The sequence below is a fragment of the Halteromyces radiatus genome (genome assembly GCF_025201355.1).
Source record: "Halteromyces radiatus strain CBS 162.75 chromosome Unknown BX664scaffold_6, whole genome shotgun sequence".
NCBI lineage: Eukaryota > Fungi > Mucoromycota > Mucoromycetes > Mucorales > Cunninghamellaceae > Halteromyces > Halteromyces radiatus.
In genome coordinates, this window is record NW_026251692.1 from 1,254,799 (window position 1) to 1,271,555 (window position 16,757).

At 34.2% G+C, this 16,757-nt stretch overlaps 7 protein-coding genes across 7 annotated transcripts; 3 read left to right on the forward strand and 4 right to left on the reverse strand.

Annotated features, from left to right (window-relative positions):
* The first annotated feature begins 137 nt into the window (after positions 1-137).
* BX664DRAFT_338108 (t-SNARE) lies at positions 138-1,855 on the forward strand. Its single transcript, XM_051546371.1, has 8 exons — positions 138-230; positions 317-342; positions 432-781; positions 838-899; positions 972-1,157; positions 1,225-1,479; positions 1,559-1,642; positions 1,706-1,855. The coding sequence occupies exons 1-8, from the start codon at positions 177-179 to the stop codon at positions 1,775-1,777; spliced, it is 1,089 nt and encodes a 362-aa protein (XP_051398334.1). The 5' UTR covers positions 138-176; the 3' UTR covers positions 1,778-1,855.
* A 1,171-nt stretch (positions 1,856-3,026) lies between these two features.
* On the forward strand, positions 3,027-5,129 carry BX664DRAFT_338110 (uncharacterized protein). The gene is made up of 6 exons (XM_051546372.1): positions 3,027-3,096; positions 3,187-3,244; positions 3,297-3,832; positions 3,988-4,306; positions 4,407-4,793; positions 4,999-5,129. The coding sequence occupies exons 3-6, from the start codon at positions 3,467-3,469 to the stop codon at positions 5,019-5,021; spliced, it is 1,095 nt and encodes a 364-aa protein (XP_051398335.1). The 5' UTR covers positions 3,027-3,096; positions 3,187-3,244; positions 3,297-3,466; the 3' UTR covers positions 5,022-5,129.
* A 334-nt stretch (positions 5,130-5,463) lies between these two features.
* Positions 5,464-7,294, reverse strand: BX664DRAFT_175264 (kinase-like domain-containing protein). The gene is made up of 4 exons (XM_051540006.1): positions 7,106-7,294; positions 6,265-6,943; positions 5,847-6,172; positions 5,464-5,778 (listed from the first exon to the last, which is right to left on the reverse strand). The coding sequence occupies exons 1-4, from the start codon at positions 7,211-7,213 to the stop codon at positions 5,686-5,688; spliced, it is 1,206 nt and encodes a 401-aa protein (XP_051398336.1). The 5' UTR covers positions 7,214-7,294; the 3' UTR covers positions 5,464-5,685.
* A 1,157-nt stretch (positions 7,295-8,451) lies between these two features.
* Positions 8,452-9,717, forward strand: BX664DRAFT_175278 (GTP-binding protein). The gene is made up of 4 exons (XM_051540007.1): positions 8,452-8,636; positions 8,725-8,794; positions 8,877-8,984; positions 9,045-9,717. Exons 1-4 carry the CDS (start codon positions 8,544-8,546, stop codon positions 9,443-9,445), a joined length of 672 nt encoding a protein of 223 aa, XP_051398337.1. The 5' UTR covers positions 8,452-8,543; the 3' UTR covers positions 9,446-9,717.
* Positions 9,718-10,536: 819 nt separating this feature from the next.
* BX664DRAFT_360731 (uncharacterized protein) lies at positions 10,537-12,284 on the reverse strand. The gene is made up of 2 exons (XM_051548186.1): positions 12,243-12,284; positions 10,537-12,079 (listed from the first exon to the last, which is right to left on the reverse strand). Exon 2 carries the CDS (start codon positions 12,039-12,041, stop codon positions 10,716-10,718), a length of 1,326 nt encoding a protein of 441 aa, XP_051398338.1. The 5' UTR covers positions 12,042-12,079; positions 12,243-12,284; the 3' UTR covers positions 10,537-10,715.
* Positions 12,285-12,728: 444 nt separating this feature from the next.
* BX664DRAFT_265870 (uncharacterized protein) lies at positions 12,729-13,701 on the reverse strand (the record flags this gene model as incomplete). The annotated part of the gene is made up of 3 exons (XM_051540876.1): positions 12,729-13,274; positions 13,350-13,529; positions 13,633-13,701. The coding sequence occupies 3 exons, from the start codon at positions 13,699-13,701 to the stop codon at positions 12,729-12,731; spliced, it is 795 nt and encodes a 264-aa protein (XP_051398339.1).
* Positions 13,702-14,833: 1,132 nt separating this feature from the next.
* On the reverse strand, positions 14,834-16,699 carry BX664DRAFT_300531 (HbrB-like-domain-containing protein). Its single transcript, XM_051542345.1, has 3 exons — positions 15,600-16,699; positions 15,229-15,536; positions 14,834-15,156 (listed from the first exon to the last, which is right to left on the reverse strand). The coding sequence occupies exons 1-3, from the start codon at positions 16,679-16,681 to the stop codon at positions 14,912-14,914; spliced, it is 1,635 nt and encodes a 544-aa protein (XP_051398340.1). The 5' UTR covers positions 16,682-16,699; the 3' UTR covers positions 14,834-14,911.
* Positions 16,700-16,757: the final 58 nt, after the last annotated feature.

Below are 16,757 nucleotides of genomic sequence, written 5' to 3' on the forward strand. Positions count from 1 at the left end.
CAGCCATCATTTTTGGGATTGGACAGAAAAGTCACGAATCCATATTTAGAAACCATAGGCGGGGGTCAAAATCGAATGATGAAAAATGCATTTTTTTTTTTAGAAGAGAAAAAAAAAGTTGCTTTCTTTTTTTTCTCTCTCTCTTTTTTTTTTCCTTTTATTTACAACCAACACGTATGTCTTTTTCATTTAGTAGAGATCGTATTGCGGAATTAAGAGGCGATAGTCAGGTAAAATGATCCTTATTGCTATTAAGTTTTGAATTTGTCAATTCATTGATTTTTTTTTTCTTATTAATTATAAAACTTTTATTTAGCCAACAACAGGGTATCGGAGAAGCAAGTAAGGAATGCATGATTTTTTTTCTTTTCTTTTCTTTTCTTTTCTTTTTTTTTTTTTTCTCTCTGAACGATTTGATATTTTATATTTAGTGATGAATACAATGATGGATTTGGACCTAGACGAACACCAGCAGGATATGATACTACTCAACGAACAATACCAGCAACTTCACGGTATAATGATTCTGATCATCAAGCTTATGAAATGACCTCAAGACCTCAAGCCGATGTATCGACCATGCCAGCATTCTTTCAAGAAATTGATGATTTGAAATCAGAGATTGCTGCAGTCGGAAACAATGTACAAGAAATCCAATCTCTTCATGAGGCCGCCTTGACCTCCACCAATGAAGCTCAATCAAAAAATTATGCATCACAATTAAACGCTTTGAAGAAGGAAACACAACAAAGAAACAATGATATCAAAAATAGAATAAAATGTAAGTTACATAAAAAGATCAATAATGGGACTCATCATTTTTTTTTTTTTTGCTAGTCATAGAACAATCAAATGTGAAGTATCCAAATGATAGTGATGGTCAAATTCGTCGAACGCAGGTAAAATAATTCTTCTCGTTTTTCTTATCATAAATCTTGATGGTCTTTCTATTTTTTTTTTTTTTTAAATAGACCAATGCTTTACGAAAAAGATTTATGGGCACCATTCAACAATACCAAGATATGGAGCGTACATATGATCGACGTTATCGACAACGCATTGAACGCCAAATTCGAATCGTCAAGCCTGAAGCGACACAAGAAGAAGTAGATGATATTATTGATTCGGATAAGTCAAGTCAAGTCTTTACACAATCGGTAAAAGAGCAAGAAAAAGTCAATAGATTTTAATTTATTATTATTATTATTTTATTCTTTATCAAAGTTAATGCAAGCCGGACGAACAAGTCAAGCTCGTGCAGTTTTAAGTGAAGTTCAAGATAGACATCAAGATATCAAAAAGATCGAACAAACCATCATGGAACTACATCAATTGTTTATGGATATGTCAATGCTAGTGGAACAGCAAGGTGAAACATTGAATCAAGTAGAATATCACGCTGAAGATACAACTGCAAACTTGGAACAAGGTAACAAATTTATCGCTAGGGCCATTCAGAGCGCAAAAGCAACGCGAGCGGTAATTATATATATATAACATTGGATTCGTACAAAACATTCATATATAATGTATTTCTTTTTTTTTTTTTTACTTTTAGAAAAAATGGTGTTGTTTCTTCTTAACCATTGGCATTTGTGTGATGATTGCTATTCTGGTTTGGTGGTTCGCCTTTGGTCATCCGGTAATAAAATAAAAATCAATGATAAGATCATCTACTGACTTTTCTTTTGTATATACTATTTAGGGTGTGGTAGGACCAAGTAGCAACAATAACAGAGCTTCATCCACTCCAGCTCCAGCAGCCACTCATACATAAATCAATATAGATTCATGATTCCATCTAAATACTTTTTTGACAGCCTGAACTTTAATAAAACTTTCTTTTTTCCCTACATGCATTATGCATAATCCTCTGTTCATGCATTTTTTTTTTGTTGTGTAGATATATATTACTTTGATGATTGCCTAATGAAAGGAAGAAAGATATGACGTTGGTATGGTAAATAGGGATGGCGATATAAATATTCATTTTTTAACTTCTCTATAAGTACAATGATAACCTATCAATTACATAAGCAAAATGAAATGAAACGAAAGGAAATGTTTGTGTTCGAATTTCATATGATGATGATGACGTTGGAGTGAGAAAAGGCAAGTCAAAGTTTGCTTCCAAGCTTGTATGTAGAATGAAAAAATGGGATCGATTTTTGGATTTTACAGCCAAAAATTTGGAACTCCTCAGCCAAATTTTGGCTGTAAAAACAAATCGTCGAGGGTACATCAGGCAATTTTTCGAAAAATGGATGAAAATCTTTTAATGCTCATTGAACATTTAGATGACAAGGTAAGCGATAATCAGAGATAATATTAACTTAACTTTTTTAAGAGGAATATAATGGTGATAGTTTTATAGGATGATGATGATACCATATAAAAAATAAGAGGTTCTTTTTTTTCCAAATATGGCTGTTGAAAAGAAATCAGCTCACCTGCTGAGGCAATCAGTCATCAAACATCAATCATCAATAAACTGACATACCAATCATCTCTGGAGCGATACCTGAAAAAAGTGTTAATGCGACATCCATTTCAGGAATATTTTTTATTTTATAATATCACGAAACTATTTTTCTTGTGACCCACTGTAAATTAGTATCAGGCCAAATAAAAGAGAATATTTTTAATGTATGTTCGATCCAAATTTGGTGTAGTAATGATGACTTTTTGAGTGAATTACAAAGTATAAAGAAATACCATGTTCACCCTGTTGCAGTACAAAGACAATGGCCCGAGATTTTTTTTTTTGATGAATAAGCCAAATAAGAAGTCAGTGAAATTACCAAGAAAAAGTAGTGTCTAGATAAGTAAATCAAAGATACTTCCATCAATTGTAACCCCAAACTGTTTTGCGGGTGAAACCCATGCTGAGTTTTGATAAGCTCACACTTTTCACACTCTCTCTCTCTCATGTATGTACAAAAATATTTTTTTTTCCGCACTGACCTTTTTGCTCTTTCTTTCCTTTTCTCTCTCTCTCTCTCTCTCTCTCTCTCTCTCTCTTTTTTTTTTTTTTTTTTCTATTTACCAAAGAATACATTAATATATACATATATACAAACAACTATGAGTTGGAAGGTAGGTATAAAACCATGATATATTGGGAAAGCTTATTCTTTTATATACTTTCTTTTGTCAAACTCTAAAACCTTCATTCTTATATTATAGGGATTACAAAAAGCTATCCATCGTTTACCACACCAAATTCTTTCTCGAAAAGCTGAAAGTAAGTAAACTTTTTGTTTGATCTACGAAGACTTATTTCTTTCTTTTTTTAGCAACTCAGGATCCTGAATTCAAGGCGTTGGAAAAGAAGTTTGAGTCTAATGTCAAAGTAGTGGAAAGACTTTACAAGGATATACAAACCTATCGTGACAGTATAGCATGTAAAGAAAAAAAAATATAGGATTTGTATAAATGAACTTATTTTTCTTTTTATTTAGCTGCTATGATGCATCAAGCAAGTATGGCATCGTATTTATCAGCAATGTATGATCCTTATATTGGTACTCCAGCTGTAGAAGGGATGATACAAAAACGGGTGCCATCTACTGCTCCAGAGGCGATTCAAGCAGTCAACGATGCTGAGGCGGCTTTAGGGTATTGCCGGGATGAAGTATTACCAGAATTGGATGGATTGGACCGAGATGTGACACGACCTCTGTTGGATTTACTGGATATTGCAAAAACCATTCAAAAAACCATTGTTAAGCGCAGCCACAAATTAATTGATTATGACCGACATCGCTTAGCCCTCGCCAAGCTAACTGCAAAGCAAGATCGAAGTTTTAGTGAAGAAAAACAGATATTCAAGGTATTTAGAAAAGAGGAAAAAAAGATATAGAGATATAGATTGAATGACTGAATGAATGACTAACTGACTGACCGACAACGCTGACTGACTGACTCTTTTTTTTTTCCCTTCTCATGATCATATTCACATGATCTATGGTTTTTTTTTTTATTTAGACGGAGACTGCATTGGATACAGCAACTCAAGATTATGAATACCTCAATAATATGCTAAAGGAACAGCTGCCACATTTCTTTCAACTACAATCACATTTTATTCAACCGGTGTTCGAAAGATATTATGCAATTCAAGTCAAAATTTATGGGATGATATATGCTCGATATCATGAACTATTCAATGCTAATTTGAATCATTTTATCACCAATCAAATGGGTATTGAGGATGGATTCAATTATCGAAAATCACAGCATGATGTTCGGGCTGAAATGGAAAATATGGATTTGTTAAAATCAGGTGGAAAAGCATGGTTAGCAGGTAATACCAAGATGGTAAAAAAAAAAAAAAATTGGCTCATGATATCCTCTATTTTTTTTTCTCCTCTTTTGATGTATGAAAACAACAACATCAAATATAGCATCTGGTGGTGTGAACAATTCACGATTATCATTGCAAGAAAGAGCAGCTTTACGAGAACAAGAAAAAGCAGGAGGTATGGCACTCTCACCACCTCCCGCATATGGTTCATCATCATCATCACCTAGGATGATGAATCAATACAGTACAGGTCAAGAAAAGCAACAATTACAACAACAAGCATGGGGACCTTCTTCAGCACCAGCACCACCTGCCATTGCCAATCGAACTGGTGGACAATATGTAATTGCTCTTTATGATTATCAAGCTCAAGCCGATGGTGATTTATCTTTTCGAAAAGATGATAAGATTGAATTGATTGAACGTACAATGGATCAAAATGATTGGTGGACTGGCAAACTTCATGGACAAACCGGTATTTTCCCTGGTAAGCAATAAAAAAAAAAAAAGGAGGAAAATAGAGAGAAAAAAAAGGGGGGAGATGATTCAAGTAAGGGGTGATGGATGGCAAACCAAGTTTTTATGTCAAACAGGGGGTGGAATGACAATCTGTGAAAATGTCAAAAAAAGAGGTGGCAAAGAAAATAGAGAAAACAAAGGGATGATGTATTTATACTTTTTTTTTTGCATAGGGAATTACGTATCGGAACTATGATATATATATACACGTTATTATAGTCCATAGTAGGATAGTTTAGTATAGACATCAATAGAATAGATTCAATGACATGTTTCTCCCACACACACACACATCAAAATGTACATTAGTTTTTTTTTTTTTTTTTTTTTTTTTTTTGAAATCTTCATATTCAAATAAATAAAAAAAAAGATTCTTTTATTGATATCGATGGGAAAAAAAAACAAGAATAAAAACATACAAAAAAGAAAAAAAAACGGGGAAAGAGAAGGAGGAAGGGAAAATTCACAACATAATAAAAAAAAGGGGCAAGCCAAAAAGGAACATGATGGAATATATAAGGGAATCAAGATGAAGTAGGTGGTTGGACGCAGTAAAACCTATTTTCGGTTCAAAACTAATAAAACAGACAAGGGCAAAAAGAAAAGAAAGAGGGAGAGAGGGAAGGTGATGATATAAAGAAAGTGTGTTTGTATGGTAGTTGATAAAGATGATGATCGAGATGAAGATGATGGTAATGATGATAAATGTTGAAAGGGGTGATTATGATAATCGTGATATAAATGTGTGTGTGTGGGAATTGATGGTAGGTATGCTAAGTAAATAGAGACAAGACTAAAAAAAAAAAAATAGGCCAAGATATAAGGTCATGATGAAAAAAAAAGGAAAGGAAAATCATTCATCAATAAGGAGGTAAAACATGATTGACAAATCTTGCTAGTTCATTCGTAGTTGCCATTCGTAATAGATTACTTTGAACATGAGCCATGATTTCCTGTTGGAATAAAAAAAAAAAAAGGTTAAGATTTAGTGATCATCATACATATGGATATCTATATTTACCTGATAAACATCCTTTGCATTGGGTCGAGTTCGAGCATTTTCATCTAATAACCAAGCAACCAAACCACGCATATACATTGTGGGATAACTATAAGTGAAGGTAGGACTTGGATCACTTAGGATGGCAGCAAACAGTTCAATTTCATCCTTCAACAAGTAATGGGGAGGTACACGATCCATCATTTCCACCACGGTAATTCCAAGAGACCACATGTCAATTTTTTCATCATAGTACTGTTCACGAATGACTTCAGGAGCCATCCATTTGCTTGTTCCTAGACGATCTTTGTTACGTTTTGTAGTTCTTGTAGCTAAGCCAAAATCAGCTGTAAATTGTAAAAAAAAAAAAAAAAAAAAATTATATAATTAATTCAATATATATATATATATATATATATATTATATAATAATAGATTACCTAGTTTGACTTCACCATTCCAACCTAATAACAGATTTTCACACTTGATATCACGATGAATAAAACCTTTAGCATGAAGATATTGTAGAGCCTTGAGGGTTTCACAAGTAATATGAACAGCATATTCTTCGGGAATGCCACGTTGACAGAGCACAGCAAAGACAGAACAACGTTGTAGATCCATGGCCATCCAAACATCATCACGCCACAGAGTCACTTCACGTAAGCGAATAAGATTGGGATGTCCAGACGCCATGATTTTGAGTTCACGTACGATAGCCAATTTGTATTCACGATCGGGGTCCAAACGACATCTTTTGATAGCCAGATGCAGATTCTTTTTGTAACGATGGGTAGTACGAACCACGGAACCATTGACACCAGTGCCGATTTCCTTGAAACTAGCGTACTTGTTGCGTGGGTCCAAAGAAGACACTTGCATCTTGGGAAGAGCTTTGCGAATGCTCCGCTCAAATTCGTTTTCAGATTTCACCAGAGGAGGAAGTTGAGGAATATCCAAAGATTTACCTGCTGGGAGCCAAGGACGTTTGCAGATATGTTTTTGTGGTGTATAAGGTCGTAGACTATAAGTAGATTGGGTTTGTGGTTCAGGTTTCAAGAATGCATTGCTGCCAAGGATATTCGGGATTTCGTAAAATCCTGGGGGTCGCCAAACTTCCTATTGTATAATATATATATATATATAAAATCATCAGTATCAAATTGTTGTTGTTGATATTTTTTTTTTTTAAAAAAAAAAAAAGGTTGCCATGTGATCTCCACCCAACACTAAGAATACTAAGGGAGGGCTAAAAAACTAAAATTATCTAAACTGTTTTACCTTGTTGATTTGTGATGCATCAGCCGATTTAGTACTTTTGGTTGAATAAAATGAAGCACGTCGAAGACATCCAGTTGATCGTCGTTTCATAGTCATATCTACTACCATCGATTCAGTTTTATGTTGTTGATGATCTGCTGTTGTAGATGATTTGGATTTTCTCAAATTGCCCAATGAAGTTCGTTTAGCGCCTAATAATCCTTGTGGTGTTCTCTAATAATAATAATTAATTTTTTATTTATTTATTTATTTTCTTTTATGGTTGTTATAGCTACCTCTTTTGCTGCCGCCAATAATACTTTGCCTTGAAGTGAAGACCCACCATGATGAGTTTGAGGTGGCATTGTTTGCAACATGAAGTATAATAATGGAGGAGAAGGAGACAGAGAGAAAGGGGAAAAAAAGAAGCGGAAAGAAAGAGAATAAAGAGAAATAAACAAAAGGGAGATTGAGAGAGAAAGAAAAAAAGAAGAAAAGAAAAAAAAAAAAAAACTTTAATGCACACCCTCACGAAAAGAAAGGGCAAAAAAAAAAAAAAAGACTTGATGCGGGGCGGAGAGGAAAAACTAAGCCATCTTAATAAGGTAATTGTACTCGTGTAAACAGTACTCTTTTGGATTTTCACTGTCAGCCACCCTTACGATGAACTCCTGAATCCTTCTTTCTTTATTTTCCCCCTTTTTATTCATCTTTGCTCCTTCTGTTTTCTTTTTTTTTTTTCTCTTTCTTTTCACCCCTTTTAAATTATATGATAATCATAGTCATGGGGTGATGATGATTAAAATCTGTGGCAAAAAAAAAAGAAGAATGAGAAACTAATTGACAATAATTCTTTATCATAAAATACATTGACACCAAAAAAAAAAAAAAGAGTTTTGAAATGAAATCAATAAGGTATTACAAAGTGACCCTCATAAGAAAAAAAAAATTCATCATGGTTTAATTTTGATAAAAATCATTTCTTTTTTATCATCACCAAAAGTAAAATTTTCATCCGTCGATCGGTTTATTGAAATATTATTGTTGTCATTGACAACCCGATAAGGGGGGGAAGAAGTGACATAATAATAGAAAAGGGCAAATGAAAGAGGAGAATAATAAGATCAAAAATATATCTTTTTTTGTTTTATATTGATTTTCTCTATCTATCTTTTATCATCGTCATCATCATGATGTGAGCTTTAACTAACGGAAGCATGTATCCGTTTTTTTTTTTTTGTCCCACTTTGACTTTTATAGTCTCGACTCCGGGACAACAGAATTGAATAGAGACTTTTTGAATGGTGGGCTCATTTCGTACACCGCCATTGGCTGGGCAGTCGCCTTTAGTCTTTTACTTTATTTTTTTTTTTTTTTAGTTTCCAAACTCTTCTCTCTCTCTCTCTCTTTTTTTTTCCCTCTTTCTTTTATTTTTCTTATCTTTGATTCAAATACCGTCATGTTGACTGATGATGAATATGATTATCTCTTCAAACTTGTCTTAATTGGAGATAGTGGTGTAGGTAAATCCAATTTATTATCTCGATTCACTGTAAGTCATCACTTTAGGAAAAAAAAAAGATGAAAACATGACAGAAAGAAAAATAAAGAAACATATTAAACTATATCTTTGTTAATAGACCAACGAATTCAATTTGGAATCCAAAAGTACTATTGGTGTGGAATTTGCTACCAAGAATATCGAAATAGGTAAATAGAAGAAAGAAAAAAAATTACAGGGGTAAAAAGAAATGATAATAATTATATCCTTATATATATATATTTATTGAAGAAAAACATACCATCAAGGCTCAAATTTGGGATACAAGTGGACAAGAACGTTATCGTGCTATCACTGGTGCTTATTACAGAGGTGCAGTGGGTGCTCTTTTGGTATATGGTAAAATTAGATAAAAATAATAATAAAAGACATCGTATTGATTATCCTCTTCTTTGATAGATATTACTCGACAAACATCATTCCAAAACGTCACACACTGGTTAAAGGAATTACGTGAACATGCTGATCCCAATATTGTGATTATGTTAGTTGGTAACAAATTGGATTTAAGTGAAACGAACAGGGCAGTGACAACAGAAGAAGGAGGTGCTTTGGCCGAACAAGAAGGATTCTTATTTATGGAAACCTCTGCACTGGATGCCACCAATGTCGAAAGCGCTTTTGCCACCGTCTTCAATACTATCTACAGCAACGTCCCTAAGAAACAAGTCAACGCTGATCAACAATCTCAAGCCGGCCCTACTGGTGATCGTATTCAACTAAGACCTCCTAGTGTACGCAGCATGACTCGTGGTGGTGATGATGAACCAAAAGGAAAATCCTCCGGTGGTTGTTGTTAGTAATTCTATCTTCCCTGTGCCCACCTTTTTTTTTTTTTTTTTTTTTTGTTTTAGTTTAGTTATTCTTTATTTACTTGTCTCTCTTTCTATATATATATATTATACATTACATATACATTCTTCTACTTGTGCTTCTCTTTGTTTTTCTATTCTTTATATGTATACACAAACGCACTATCTACTTCATTCTCCCGTCTTCTTTCCTTTATTTTCATTGAGGATGAAATAAAAAAAAATAAAATAAAAAAAACACTTTTTGTATTGTACCTTTTTTTTTCCTTTCAGATTGGATTTCCTGGAAAGTGTATTCAAACTTTTATTTTCAGCTAAGCCGACTTCAAAGAAAAGGCTATTAATCTTTTTTTTTTTCCTTTTAAGCATCCAAATGGGCTTGGTAAAGTTCCTAAGAATAACTATATATATATACTTGGCAAGTTTCTATTTTGTGATGATTTACTACCATTTGAATTTCAATAGGAATGTAGATCTATGTATCAATAGATAATGGTATTCCACCAATCGATTCCAAAAAGGTCCATGCGCAAAAAAAAAAAAAAAAAAAAAGGTTGGTCATCATCCCATCATCCCTTTGCACTCCGCCTTGATTCGGTTGTATTGTACTGACTACTTACCTATCATCAATGAAAATAATCCTTTTGTTTTGTCGATGATCATTTGTTGCCATGGGGGTGTTTGTAAATTATCCTTTTTTTTTCGTCTTAATGGGAAAGTATTGATTATCCGTCCTCCGTTTCCATCATTTGTTATTCATCGTTCGAATGAAAGTATGGCTACGAAGTATTGGCACTCATCATCATAACATAAATGTTGACCCACTAACCTATGAACCGGTAGAGTATAAGAACAGGGTATTTTTTGATCATTTGACATAATGTCTATCACCGAGGATAAAAAGTTTTTTTTTTTTTTTTTCATGGTGTTGATATGGATCATCAAAAAACATTACTCCAATTTCAATACTTGTTTTTTTTTTGTGATAAAAAATATAATGTGGATGGCATCCAATAGAATACTACTAACAGGCTATCTACTACAAGGAAAAAAAAGAGGTTGACAAAAAAAAAAAGATGAATGATGATAAAAAAAAAAACAAAAGTTTATTACAGGTCTTAAATAAAGATAAAAAAAAGTATATATATGTATGAACTAAATCCTAAATGAGGGTAGGGGAAAAGAGGGAGAGGAGAGGGGAATATACAAATGAATAAAAAAAAAAATACTAAACTAAGAAAAGAAACAAAAAAAAGTATTAAACAATATTGGTAGAGAAGGAGGCAGGTAACATCGCAGGAGTTGAGCCAACCATGGAGGGAAAGGTATGCTGTTCCGTCATCTGATCGTCTTGATCCATTTCAATCGAGATATCATCATCATCATCATCATCAATATGAATGGATTCATCATCATCATCCTCGTCGTCTTGTGCATGATTGAGATCAACTGTAGCGTCATCATCCGAATCATCATTCAATATATCCACCTCTTCGTCATCTTGATCCATATCACTCTCTTCCAATGTTTCCTCTTCTTGTTGTTGTTGTCGCTGTTTTTGTTGAGGATCCATACTGACCAAGATAGCGGCGGCTTCCAACATTTGTACTTGTTGATGTTTGGTCAATAATAACTTGGATGTTAACTCCCATTCTTCCGAATGTTCCCATCGATGCTTGGTCAAACAACTTGGATGTTTGTATACTTTGCCACAATCATCACATCGATGATGAAAAGTGCCACCATGGTTTGAATTAGATAAAGGAGTGGATGATGATAAGCCTGAAAATGCTGAAGATGGTAATGAAGTCGAAGATTTAGAAGAATGTGATGCCTTCGGTAAGGATGATACATCAGTTGTTGGTAATCCTCGCTGTTTTCGTTGCTGCTGATCTATAGCTGCTGAAGGTCGTCTATTATGTCGTATGGTCAATCCTCCTGTAGCAGCGGCTATGGATGCTGGTGATAAATGGGATTGTAGTGGAGAATCTGCTGTTCCACTACGATACGAATGACTCAAATGACTAGAATGAGATTCTCGACGTAATGGGGACGAAGTGTTGATTGGAATGGGTGTTGTATTGGTATCATGTTGAGTCGTTGTTGTTGTCTTTGCTGCTGCCGCTGCTGCTGCTGCTGCCACAGTAGTAGCCAAAGCCTGTTGTAAAGAAGCTTTGATGGAGGAATGGTCAATGGTATAGTTTTCAGGAAGGGAGTTTGAAATGGCTTGTAAGGTCAAAGTACTAAAATGAGACTGTAAGGAATCCCTTCTTTCTTCTTGTTGTTGTTGTTGTTGTTGTTGTTGTTGTTGTTGTAGTGGTGATAGTTGAGTGCCAAGACTTTTACTTTTAGTAGTAGTACTACTAATGGTAGTAGTGTCTTCAAGTTGAGTATGATGGTTCTTTTGTACTTGATCATTAGTAACAGGACTTGTTGTAGTTTCTTCTCCACAGGAGGAATTCGGAGGTGAAGGAAGATGAGTAGCGACAGTGGTACCATCTAGTTTACTATCAGTCAATTGTTGTTGTTGTTGTTGTTGTTGTTGCTGTTGTTGACGAAGTTGATAAGTAAGAGAAGAGGCCATGACCGTTTGTAAAATATAATAAAGTTATATTAAAAAGACTATGATGGTTGAATAGAATAAAAAAAAAAGGTACCGGTGAGAAAAAAAAAAAAAAAAAAGGTCCATTATCATCCCAAAAGAACACCCAAAAAAATAAAAAAAAAAAAAAAAGCGGAGGACAGCGGTAATTCATTCTCAATGATCCCCAAGGAAAGTATATACCTTTTTGTGATCACTAATGGAAAGTAGAAATGAAATAATAATAAAAAAAAAAGAAATAAAAAAAAAAAAAAGAAATTTAAAAAAAAAAAATTAAAAAAAAAAAATTGGGTGGCTGGATGGGAGAAGGGGGATTCAAAAAGCCTCCATTTTTTAACAGATGACGAACAGGAGGAGGGTATGAACTAAAGGGAAACTGATCATCAGACTTTGCTACTTTTTGGATGGTGAAATGAAGAACAACCACGTGATATATTTAATTGGTTATGTTTTGCATTTTTTTTATTATGATAAAAAATAATATAAGGGAATCTAGAAACTACTACTAAATAATGGTAATAATAAAAATAATTATAAGATAGAATAATAAGACTAATGATGAATAACAAAAAAAAAAAAAAAACACACAACAAACTAAAAAAGGGGGTGAGAATATGTATATAATAAAGGGAGAGAAATTCAGTAACCGCCACATCATCATCATTATTATCATTTTAAGTGTTCCGATGATTCTTCCTTCAATTCGTATTTCATGATCCAACCGAGAATGCCCCGTGCCGAACTTCGTACCATTTCTTTTTCCTTGTACATAGCGCCTACTACCGTTGTCACTGATCCAGCAAATACTATGATTTCCATCATTTCTGCCAATTTAGGTTCCCACCATCTTCCACGACGATGCCAAGGTCCAATCAATCGTTCTGTCAACGAGAATAAAGCCCTAGGTACTACATACAATGCCATTTCACCTCTTCGATGTTGATTTTCAATCAATAAAGATAATCCACACATAGCACTACCAATCAAAGGTCCCAAAGTATCATCTAATATTTTTTGATTCACGCCAAGTAATTGATGGCCAATCCGTGTTCTTGTCAAACAAATCGAATACCATATCAACGTTATAAATGTTGCCAAAAATGTTGATGATCTTATGGATGCCTTGAGAATATGTTGTAAACTACCTACTGGATTTTGTGCGAGTTTACTTCGTTTGAATAACAGTGGTGGTGTGAGATGAACTGTAAAATAGAGCTATACAAAAAAAAAAAAAAAAAAAAAAAAAAGTTAACACTTTATAATGTATTCATCTTTTTTTTTTTTTCTTACCAAAAATACTTTGATAAATCCTTTGATAAATCGAGATAATGCATGAACTTCACATCCCCATGGTTGCCCACCATGAACCACTCGACAAGGAATACGACCGCGAGTTGGAATACCAGAATGATAAGATAAACCAAGATCCACACAATAATTGCCAAGTAAATCATTATTTCCTGTATCTTTCTATTCAAAAAAAAAAAAAAAATAGTACGTATTAGTTTCATGAAGTAGCAAACAATAATACTACTAATATTAATAATAATAAAATATTCATTTCATCACTTACTCCATATACCCAGGTACCATCACGAATACCTCTAAGAGCAAATAATAATCGTTCATCCATTTGTGCCATTTTTGTGATCCACATAGAATATCCTCTACAGATATATATATATATATATATATATATAATAAAGGACAAGTCAGTATTTTTATTTTGAGGATTATCATAACTCACTTACTTTGGTAATCGAGAAGGTTCATAAAACCAAGAAAACATGATTTCAGTACAAGCCAATGAAAATACAATCACGCTACCATACTTCATTGTCCAGGAGGGTACAGCATTGGTGATAGTGGGAGAATGGTAGGCCCGATGAGCAAACACGTCCAAAGCGCGTACCAAAGTAAAAAAGGTGAACTCGGTCGTCTTTGTTTTAGGAAACAAGCGTCGTACAAACCACATGGAGGTTGCTGCTGATAAAAAGAGGATTGACTTTTGTTGTCTATCGAATGTCCATCTTGTGGTTTTCTTCTTCTTATTGTCGTTGTTGTTGATATGTTGTAATTCACGACAGTACTGTAACATATAGGAAACAAAACGATGAGAAGCAAATGCACCTGTAACAAGCCAAGGAAATCCGTTTTGATAGAAACTTTTACCCAGGAGCTGAGGTAACTGAATAAATAAGAACTGACGAAGGAGAAGGAACGTACGGTTGAATGTAGGTCGTTTCAGTCGAATCAATGCAAGACATAGTTTGATCAAGAGACCTACTATGCCTGGTGCTGTTGTCAACGACCAAGACAATCCAAAGGCACGTATAGCTGTCATTAGAGGTCCATGTAACGATGGTGGTAGACTGGTTTTAATGTGATCGAATACTTTGTCGAATGGTACAGGCGACTTGGTTTGGGTATACATTGTTGTAAAGGGGGGTTAAAGAAAGAATATATAAATGTACGCGACTGGGTAGTGTTTATGAAAATGAAACAAATAAAATAGGGAAAGAATAATATATATGTATAAAAAGGGGAAGATATTCAAAAAAAAAAAAAAAAAAAAAAAAAAAAAAAAGGTTGACAAAAGGGAGAAAGCTTCACATGTCAATTGATTGGTGCCACATATAGTTAATCAAGGAATTTCAGATCCCGGATATCTCATATAAAAATTATCATTTGATATCATGACGATTGATCATTAATACTGTTGAGAAAATGAATCTCTTGTCATAATCCTGAATTTCTTTTTTGTTTCAAAAAAAAAAAAAAAAAAGAGGGAATGTTTATTATAACAATTTTCATGATAAAAAAAAAAAGAACAAATAAAAATTAATCTACAATCATCCAAACATCTTGTCATTCAAAGGAGGTCCAGCTCTTGTTCGTCTGACACCTGCAAATCCACGTCTGTCACCTTTGTTCATCATGATTTTCCAATTTGCCTTTAGATTCGATAATACACGATCTAATTCTTCATTGTGATCTGGAGCTGATGCTAATACTGATGTCATTTGTAACATTTTTGCTGCTTTTGCTGCCGGGTTCTGTGATGATCCAAAATCTGTAAATAACTTGTTGAAGACATCTAATAATAACAAAAAGATTAGATCTTTCTCTTTCTTTTTAAATTTTTTTTTTTATTATTTTTTTATTTTACCTTCTAGTCGTTTGATTTGTAACAAGATCACATTATCTCGAAAACTTTGCAAGGCCATATTTCGTACATTCCACATTTCTGCTTCATCCTGAGATCGGTACCGCACATCCGTTCGTAAAGGTAAGAAGACAGCTTCAAAATAAGGCAAGGCATAGGTAAAGAAGAAAGACCATTGTTCTACTAATCGATCTAACAACTTCTCATCCGTCACCCCAAACATCTTGGCATTTAATGTAAACATTCCATCATGTAATAATGATTCAATGTCGTGATAAAGTTGTGGCGAGATAGGATCAGATAAACATTGCCTATATAAATAGATAATAAAAAAGTTATCACCATATATACAAATATGTTAAAGAGAAAGTTACCTTAATAAATCATTCATATATTCAATAGAACCTTGTACACCTTCACCGTTGAAAAGAGGAAGAACTCGGACACATAGAGATTGCCACAAATCACCATTGTTGCCACTAGTACTGTTGTTATTGTTATAATTGCCACTGTTACTACTGTTGATACCACTGATACCATTGTTTATAGATTGAGTTGACGTATTTGGATGAGTAATACTACTGATACTACCTTGGCGATGATAAGCATGAAGAGGATGTGTTATTGGTGTTGGAGGAAGTGGTGCACCACCTGCTGATGGAGAATGAATCATAGAATGGTGGTGATATGTTTGTGTATAGTGATGACCAGAAGAAGAAGAGGAAGAACCAAAAAATGAAGACGAAGGATGATGAGGATGATGAGAATAAGTTGGCGAATTTGGTGAGGCAACGTGAAATTCTTCAGAAGATGGATTCGAATGATATTTTGCATTGGCCGCCGCCGCTGCTGCTGCTGCCACGGAAGCTACTGCAGCTCGCATTTGTTGTGTTGATTTTTCCATATTTAGAGTGATTGATTTTGCATCTAAAGCGTTGATTGATTTATGAATACTTGGTGGCGTCGTCGTAGGTGGTGAATGAGGTCGTGGAATAGGTGTAGTATTGTGATTGTTGGTATTGTTGCTACTGTTATTGTTATTATTGTTGTTTTGAAAAAGACTTCGAGAGGGTTTATCACTATTGGTAGCTGTCGAAGATGATGAATGACCTTGAGCAACGGGTGTAGACGGCGGTGAAGAACGCATACTATGACGTTTTGTTTGACTTCCTCCACCTCGAGGTGGCGACCGAATAGTAGGAGTATCTAATACATTGGAAGACGTAGTCGCAGACATGGAACGTATTGGCATTGGAATATGGTGAGGAAAGGTGCCAGCAGAAGAAGTAGGAGGTATTTTGGCGGATGCTGGCAGGGTATGTTCTTTAAAGAAACGATTAGTAGTAGGTGAGAATGATGTATCTCCGTCAAATTGAGTGGGTGATATGGATAGATTGACATCACTCCGAGAATGTGTTTGTGAAGAAGTCGATGAAGTTCGAGTATGTGTGGTCATGAATAAATAATAGTAGAGAAAAAAAAAAAAAAAAAAAGAAAGAAAGAGAAAAAGGAGAATCTTTCAAAAGAAATAA

Excerpts from the sequence above, each read along its gene's own strand:
- BX664DRAFT_338108 (XM_051546371.1), top strand. The coding sequence starts at position 177 with ATGTCTTTTTCATTTAGTAGAGATCGTATTGCGGAATTAAGAGGCGAT. Across the intron at positions 343-431 it reads ACAGGGTATCGGAGAAGCAA|TGATGAATACAATGATGGAT; the intron begins GTAAGGAATGCA and ends TTTTATATTTAG. Across the intron at positions 782-837 it reads TATCAAAAATAGAATAAAAT|TCATAGAACAATCAAATGTG; the intron begins GTAAGTTACATA and ends TTTTTTTGCTAG.
- BX664DRAFT_338110 (XM_051546372.1), top strand. The coding sequence starts at position 3,467 with ATGATGCATCAAGCAAGTATGGCATCGTATTTATCAGCAATGTATGAT. Across the intron at positions 4,307-4,406 it reads TGGAAAAGCATGGTTAGCAG|CATCTGGTGGTGTGAACAAT; the intron begins GTAATACCAAGA and ends CATCAAATATAG. Across the intron at positions 4,794-4,998 it reads ACAAACCGGTATTTTCCCTG|GGAATTACGTATCGGAACTA; the intron begins GTAAGCAATAAA and ends TTTTTTGCATAG.
- BX664DRAFT_175264 (XM_051540006.1), bottom strand. The coding sequence starts at position 7,213 with ATGGTAGTAGATATGACTATGAAACGACGATCAACTGGATGTCTTCGA. Across the intron at positions 6,944-7,105 it reads ATGCATCACAAATCAACAAG|GAAGTTTGGCGACCCCCAGG; the intron begins GTAAAACAGTTT and ends ATTATACAATAG. Across the intron at positions 5,779-5,846 it reads ATGCAAAGGATGTTTATCAG|GAAATCATGGCTCATGTTCA; the intron begins GTAAATATAGAT and ends TTATTCCAACAG.
- BX664DRAFT_175278 (XM_051540007.1), top strand. The coding sequence starts at position 8,544 with ATGTTGACTGATGATGAATATGATTATCTCTTCAAACTTGTCTTAATT. Across the intron at positions 8,795-8,876 it reads TACCAAGAATATCGAAATAG|AAAAACATACCATCAAGGCT; the intron begins GTAAATAGAAGA and ends TATTTATTGAAG. Across the intron at positions 8,985-9,044 it reads GGGTGCTCTTTTGGTATATG|ATATTACTCGACAAACATCA; the intron begins GTAAAATTAGAT and ends CTTCTTTGATAG.
- BX664DRAFT_360731 (XM_051548186.1), bottom strand. The coding sequence starts at position 12,041 with ATGGCCTCTTCTCTTACTTATCAACTTCGTCAACAACAGCAACAACAA.
- BX664DRAFT_300531 (XM_051542345.1), bottom strand. The coding sequence starts at position 16,681 with ATGACCACACATACTCGAACTTCATCGACTTCTTCACAAACACATTCT. Across the intron at positions 15,537-15,599 it reads TATATGAATGATTTATTAAG|GCAATGTTTATCTGATCCTA; the intron begins GTAACTTTCTCT and ends CTATTTATATAG. Across the intron at positions 15,157-15,228 it reads ACAAATCAAACGACTAGAAG|ATGTCTTCAACAAGTTATTT; the intron begins GTAAAATAAAAA and ends TGTTATTATTAG.